At 40.0% G+C, this 8,003-nt stretch overlaps 1 protein-coding gene across 1 annotated transcript; it reads right to left on the bottom strand.

Moving 5' to 3' along the window:
* Window positions 1–3,786: 3,786 nt before the first annotated feature.
* LOC110703851 lies at window positions 3,787–4,290 on the bottom strand. Its single transcript, XM_021881628.1, has one exon. The coding sequence runs from the start codon at window positions 4,288–4,290 to the stop codon at window positions 3,787–3,789; it is 504 nt and encodes a 167-aa protein (XP_021737320.1).
* Window positions 4,291–8,003: the final 3,713 nt, after the last annotated feature.

The raw sequence follows: 8,003 nt of genomic DNA, 5'->3' as shown, positions 1-8,003 counted from the left end.
ACAAGTTCATGATATTGATTACGATGAAACCTTTTCACCAGTCGCAATGCTTAAATCCGTTCGGATCCTCCTAGCGATTGCTGCATATTACAATTATGAAATATGGCAGATGGACGTCAAAACCGCCTTCCTTAATGGTTATTTGGAATAAATTGTGTATATGACACAGCCTGAAGGTTTTGTCGACCAAAACAATGCTAGGAAAGTTTGTAAGCTTAAGAAGTCCATTTATGGACTAAAGCAAGCAAGCAGAATTTGGAATCTGCGATTCGATGAAGCCATCAGTAAGTTTGGTTTTATCAAGAATCCAGATGAATCTTGTGTTTACAAGAAGGTTAGTGGGAGTGACATCGCCTTCCTAGTCTTATATGTCGATGACATATTGCTCATTGGAAAAAGCATTCCGTTGTTAGAGTCTATAAAGGCCTGGCTTGGAAAGTGCTTCTCAATGAAAGACTTGGGAGAGGCTCAGTACATACTAGGCATCAAGATCTATAGGGATAAATCTAAAATGATGATTGGATTGAGTCAGAGTACTTATATTGATAAGGTACTTGCTCGATTTGGCATGGAGGAGGCCAAGAGAGGTCACCTGCCAATGTCACATGGCATAACCCTAAGCAAGAAGCAGTGTCCACAGACACTTGATGAGCAGATAAGAATGAATCAGATTCCATATGCTTCGCTTATTGGATCGATCATGTATGCCATGATATGTACTAGGCCAGATGTATCGTATGCCTTGAGTGCTACGAGCCGTTACCAATCAGACCCAGGAGAGGCGCATTGGACTGCGACCAAAAATATCCTAAAGTACCTGAAAAGGAACAAGGATAAATTCCTGGTGTATGGTGGTGCAGAGGATTTAGTTGTGGAAGGTTATACCGACGCAAGCTTCTAGACAGACAGAGACGATTTCAAATCGCAATCTGGATATGTGTTCTGTCTAAATGGAGGGGCGTTTAGTTGGAAGATTGCAAAGCAGAGTACAATTGCAGATTCTACAACTGAAGTCGAATACTTAGCAGCTGCTGAAGCAGCTAAGGAGGCTTTTTGGATTCGTAAGTTCGTTGGTGAACTTGATGTTGTACCCTCTATAAAGGGTCCAATAGCCCTCTATTGTGACAACAATGGAGCTATTGCTCAGGCTAGAGAGCCTAGGGAACATCAGAAGGTCAAACATGTCAAGCGGCGATTTCACATGATTCGAGAATGGAAATCAGAGGGTGAAATCAGAATTTGCAAAGTTGGAACGGATGACAATGTAGCCGATCCACTTACTAAACCTTTGCCTCAAGTGAAGCACAACAAGCACGTTGAGGCAATGGGAATCAAGCATGTAGGAGACTGGCTTTGATTTCCTTGTTTAGTGTTTTAGTTAATTTTGAGAAAAATTAATGTAAGACGCTAAGGAAAACCATTCAAGTTTTGGAGTAATATAAAATTTCATGCAATATTTTATTACTCGTTATGCTATTTAATTGTGGTTTAGGATTAAATAATGAGTCCATTCGATTCTGAGAATATTCAAAATAGGGTATCAAGACCAGTCTTGGTAAGGAAACACCTATTAAGTGAACATTGAATATTATAATCGAAAATTATCCCTAATCAAGGTCATTTAAACGATGGACGATTAATAACCGATTGAGATTAGTGTGTAGTTTGATTTATAGCACCGTTTCATGTGCTACAAGGACATGATTATCATAAATCATTTGCACAGGTATTGGTTTAGAACCATACTGGATCGACCTATGAGAATACTTTAAGAAATTAAAAAATTTGTCATAAGTATACTTCTCATTATGGCTATCGGAACCTATTTCCTCGACCATGAGTATTGTGAGTTCTCTTGTTTGAGTACTAGTTCGCTTTGATGTTGTCAAACGTTTGCCGTAATAGGGGATTATAACGGCAACACTCGGGCGACTAGGTCCTCTCAGTAAGAGGAGCTACATTACAAGACTGGGAATGTCCCCCTACTAAAATAGGGAAGATGTCTTTGTTGTATACAAGGCCTCTCGTAGAGCGAGATCGTAAAATGCATGGCCGTGCTCGGATGGATTTTAGAAATCATCTGTTTATTGACAGTCGGACTCGGAATCGGGATACACTTCTGGACGTAATAAGGATGACAAAATAAATCTTACCTTATAGTTCATGAAGAGACATTAAGCGACATAGGAAAAAGGTTGTACACAAAATGCGCACTTGTCCGGAAGGACAAGTGGGAGATTGAAAGGAACGGTGTCCTTCGAACAAGTGTACTATTCCATTAGTGGGTTCAGAATTATTAGAAAGCTAATATATTCAGTGAGGTCAAGTGATCAGAATGCCTGGGTGGAGGCCGCTTCCGATCAGTAATATTAATGAATAATTAATATTACATTTTAATCTTGATTGAACCCTTCGGGTCACACCCAAGCATTCAAGAAACCGAACCGACGAATTAATTCGGAAGGAATTAATCAGTCGACCGAGTAATATTTATTTAGACGTCGGAAATTCGAGCTTAAAGCGTCTAAACCGAGCGTCGGAAGTCGAGTCGAAAAATAGTGAAAGACGAGACGAGAAATAGTAATAAATCAACAAAAGACCAAAATACCCCTAGCATCGAAATGCCCAAGCAAACCGAGTGCTAAGGGCGTATGGCCTAGCATGGTGGCTAGCATGCGCACCAAGCCGAGCCTAGGCTGGCTGGTGCGTGCTAGCGCACCATGCTAGCATCGCAAGGCTAGGCGCTGCCTAGTGCGTGCTAGCATGCTAGGCACAGCCTTGTGCGCGCAATGGCTAGCAAGCCATGCCGCAACAAGCTGCAGCAGCTAGCACGCTAAGCGCGCCAGCTCGCCACAGCTAGCAGCAGCATGGCTAGGCCATTGCTTGCTTCCTAGCAGCACTGGCCAAGGCACAAGGCCAGCAGCAGCCCGCACAAGCATGCTGGGATTGCTGGCAACAGCGCCTGGCAGCCCGCATGCGAGTGCTGGGCCTGCTGGGCTTGTTGGGCATGGCTGCCACGGACAGCAGCACATGGCAGCCCACCTTGGCTGCCTTGGTGCCCAAGGGTGGGTGCCATGTGGCTTGTGGTCCTTGAGTGTGTGTGGAGTGAGGTGGCCGATTATGGGAGAGGGAGTGGGGAACAAGTTTGGTCCCCCCTTCTCCAAGTGATCCTCACCTAACCACTCACATGAGCTTGCCACTTGTTGATTTATTACTAGCTTGATTATTAATTTTATTTTAGCTTTTAAAATAAAATGGAAAAATCATACTATCCCACATTGATGGGAGAGTAAATGATACTCCCATCATTTCCTATAAATACCCAAGTATGGGCATTGGGAATGATGCTTGAGTAAGAGTTGGAAAAGGCATCACAATTAGTGAAAACCTTTGAACTCAATATAATTACTCGGTTTTATTGGTCGGGTCTTGCTAACCCTAAGACATTGGACCTAGTCGGTTTTGTTGATGCGGGTGGACTTCGTTGGAGGTCTCCGTGTGAGCGGGACTTGAAGCTTTCAAGTAAGAGCTCATTTTGGAGCAAAGCACGCGTCAAAGGTAATTAGCTTATCTTAATCTTGTGATTAATATAATTATGTTTATGGTTTTATTTATTGCGAGTGCGGTCTTGTTTTTGGGTTTGTTTCCGCAGTGAGTCGGACCCACCAAACCCCAACATGAGCTCTCCCCGCACTTAACCGATACTTAGTCAAGTGCCCTTTCCTTATCAATTCCTCAATATTATCCTTTAATTGCGTGCACTCCTCGGTATAATGACCCACATCTCTATGAAACACAATACTTCTTAACATCTCTTGGTCTTGCCTTCATCGGAATTGGCCTTGTCCAGCTTTCTCTATTCTGATTAACCGAATAAATTGTTGCTCTTGATGTATTCAAGGGAGTATACAAACTGTACCGCATTGGTGGTTTTGTAGTCCTAAACTCTTGCCGATTTCCCCCTCCCCTTCTTGGGGTCGAAGTTCTCGGCCTTCCACTTCCAAAGGCTGCACCTTCATATTGATATTGACCTTTGCCAACAGCTACATTCTTACTACTTGTTTTCATCAATTCTTCACTTTTGATGTAATCATTGGCTTTATTAAAAGCAGCTGCCAATGTTTGAAAATTCTTTCGTGTAAGATAGCGCTTAAACTCGGAATCATTTAAGCCATTCATCAATGCCATCACAGCTATCTCCTGTTGCAACTTCGGGATTGTATTTGCCTTGTTATTAAACCGTCTGATATAATCTCTTAAAGACTCATCCGACCTTTGCCCTACTGCCATTAACTCCCCTGAAGTTCTCTGTCACACACTGTTACTAACATACTGCCCCACAAACATCTAAGTCAACTTCTCAAAACTGTCTATCATCCCATTTTCCAGATTATTAAACCAATCAGCCGCGGCTCCAATTAAAGTAGTCGGAAAGACTTTACACCAAACAACATCTGAGTTGGTGTAAAACATCATATGCCCCTCGTAGGACGTTATGAATCTACCCGGGTCTCCTCTTCCATCATACCTACAGGTCGACATTTTAATTTTCTCCATCGGCTGATCCAAGATACTCTATGCAAACGGTGATGCCCTTATCTGAACCACAGTTCATACTGCTTGTCCCTCTACCTGAGAGCTTCTCTGATGTTGAACTCTTGTATTAAAGGTGTGACTTGAGGATTGACCTTCCAACTGCCGCGGTGTTGTGTGCGTTCTTAATGGCGACCTATTTCGGCGATGCCTTGGTGAATTTGTTGTTTGATTAATCTGTTCATCCTAATTTATTAACGGCACCCCTCCTCCTGCTTGAGCCATTTCAGCTTCTTTCCTTTTCTTACTCATTACACTCATCACCCTAATCGCTATCTCCAAATCCTCTAGTGTGAACCCGGCCATAGGGTCCTCTCCCGTTTCTTCACCCCTTGGTGGTGTTAGCGGCACATGGTACCAGTTGTCCTCCAGGGTGTGAGTTTCATCCTCTATCTCGATTTCAGGTTGCGTTATAATTGATCGGTTTATTGTTCTACTAATTACCGGCGTTCCATTATTTTAAGTCATAATTATATTGTTGTTATCTTATGTGTGAGGTTCTTAGGCGATAGAAGTGATCAATCCCCTCCTTCTAGCGCCAAGTTGTTTCGGTCTGGATCCGATTACCCGAAAGCCCGAACTTGAGATCCTGATTCCCCTATAGTCAAGCTAAGAACCTACACAATGAGCAGAAGTAAGCTAACCCCGGGGTGATCCGGGGATAACCACTCCGATGGTAAAGTTAAAATGTGTTTAAGAAAGAAAGAGAAGATAAGTAAGAGAGAGAAACTAGAGAGAGAGAGAGTGTGTGTAATAAACGCTTACCATTTAATGGAGCTTAACCTACTATTTATAATAAATCTCATGACAGGTGGCTCCAAAGCATGCAAAGCTTTTTCTTGCCAAGTGTCAAGCTACCGCTTCCACGTGTTAAGTACCGACAAGCCGATATGTCTACTTTATGAATCATATCAGCCCATCTATCAGTTATGTTGGATTCATACCCATATTTATGAGGATGTCGGCCCGTTTCACATATCATCCCATACACATATATGAAATACTATTAACATAAGGTGAAGCAACCATATTGGCTTACCAATATTCAGAAATAGCATTTATTCATAAATAAAGCAATCATAACATATTTATCTTTTCTTTTTTTAAGTTGTTGTGACTCTTTCATGAGAGGTAGACCCAAAGCAAATCCAAATTGGTATCCTATATCAACAAGCAGCGTTGATTTAGGGGTGGCGTTGTCAATTCACTCATTAAATGAGGGTCAAAGTTGGAATAGAATTGGTATCCCGTGTGGCTCCGTTTTATGTCCACCGTTTTGATGTGGGGTCTGGTATATGTTTGAGCATCATAGTTTCATTGATTATGGATAGGTTTGTATATGTTGTTGTAGGACGAGTCATTAACGATTGGTGGCCAAGTAAAAACTAGAGGTCGGGTGTTAAAGAGTCGAGAAGAAGCTAGATGTCGGGTAAGATTTGATGTGATATTGGTTTTGAAAATAACTTTGCTGGGTTTGTTTGATATAACCTGTATTTATTTGAATTAGCTTGGTTACCCTGTTGCAGCCTCCCAATACTACTTGTCATGTCGAGACTTTTGGGAGAATTAACCTGGGATTCCGCACGCAACTCATTCAGATGCACGCGACACGTGCTGTGATAAAATGTTCAAAACCCTAAACGCACCCATTCCCTATAACCTAAAACTAACCTAAAACAAACAAAAATTAACCTAAAACTATGGCAGAAACTTTGTGAGCTTGTGTGCTACCAAACCCTCTTGTCCTAAACACTCACCCCTCTCATACTTGTTACTACGGTGGAGGTTCCCGAACAAGAAGGAGTCCATAAGTTTTCTAAACGAAGATCTAGCAAAGAGAAGTGGTAAAATCCTGAGCACTTAGATCAATCACCTTTATATTCTTGTTTAAAATAACCTTAATCAATTAATTAGTGTTGTTTGATCACTTTAAACGGACTTTTAATTAATCAATTTCACATAGTATCTTGCGTTAAATAAGAATAGAATTGAATAATTAATTGTTGATTAATCACTTAAGCTATGGCGAATCTTTTTTATTTTGTTCTTTTCACGAATTTGAATTAAATAAGAATAACGACTTTGCAATGTAATTCCTGCGTGATTGATGCGTGTAAAAAAAATCAACTTACTTAGTCTTTAGGTATCACGTTGCATATATTGTTTGGTAATGAAATTGTTAAAAAGGAAGAGCTAGTAAAGGTCGTACTAGGGCTAAGATAGTGCGTGATTCCCTATAAAGGGAATGTTATCTTAGTACCGTCACTCTCGAACTCATTTCTAGTTTATGTAGACCAACTTGGGCATGGGTGTAGGGAATATTTCAAGCATTATCCCAAAACTTGAACCCTACTGTGATCATACACTAAAGTACGGTGGCATTCAAAGGGAAAGAAGATAGAGCAAAAGAGGCGCCAACAAGTTTTAGGAACTTGTAAACCGTTCACGAGGTGAAGGTTACACCCCTTAACGATCTAGGAGATCGCTAACTCCAATAGGTCTGGAACCATGACTGGTAGTTCGGGTATGAAGGTACAAATCCAACCTAAAAGAGATTGAAACTGCCCTAATAATAGGCCTCTACTTTATTCAGATCGTATTCATGTGCGCTTTCTGACTAACATGCAATCAATAGGATTAACCCTAAACCTGTTTATCTATGTTGGTTGAATATTAATGCACAAACAAACCTATTATTGGAGATCACTTGAATTATAACCAAATTAACCCTAAACAAGATTATTAATTATCTTATTAAGTGTGATTACAAGTAAAAAATCCCTTTAAACATGCATAAAAGGTGTGAACAAGCAATAACAATATATATGTAATATATCAAGCAACATAACAATAAAAAATAATAATCATAATAATCATAATTATCATAATTATAATCATGTTAAAGCATAATAATAGCAAGATCCTAGGCATGATACTAACAAGATTAATAACAAACCCTAGCATGTCACTAAACAATAAAGATCAAATATATAGCCCTAACATGATACTATTAGGAAAGACAATAAAAGCTAAGGCATCATAGAAATCATAATTGACATTATATTTTTTACCCTAAACATGATACTAGGAAGATCAAAACGCCCTAACATGATGCTAGGAATCAAAATAACAATCTAAGCATGATTTCTATATCATAATATCAATAAAAATCAATTAAAGCCCTTACTTGGATGTCTCGTATCTCTTTCTAATAACAAAATACACACGTTAGTAACTTCAAGGAAAATATAAAACAAACAATTAAATTAAATAATTGAAATAAATAATTAAGAAAGTTTAGACTAGATTTGGGACCAAACCCTCAGAAATATCAAACCTTTCACGTCTAGGGCGAAGGCAACTTCGAATTTGGCTAGATGTATCTAGATCTTGTGAATGCGGAATTTTGT

This window comes from Chenopodium quinoa, unplaced genomic scaffold (assembly GCF_001683475.1).
Source record: "Chenopodium quinoa cultivar QQ74 unplaced genomic scaffold, ASM168347v1, whole genome shotgun sequence".
NCBI lineage: Eukaryota > Viridiplantae > Streptophyta > Magnoliopsida > Caryophyllales > Amaranthaceae > Chenopodium > Chenopodium quinoa.
This window is presented reverse-complemented; position numbering and strand designations above follow the sequence as displayed.

Excerpts from the sequence above, each read along its gene's own strand:
- LOC110703851 (XM_021881628.1), bottom strand. The coding sequence starts at position 4,290 with ATGGCAGTAGGGCAAAGGTCGGATGAGTCTTTAAGAGATTATATCAGA.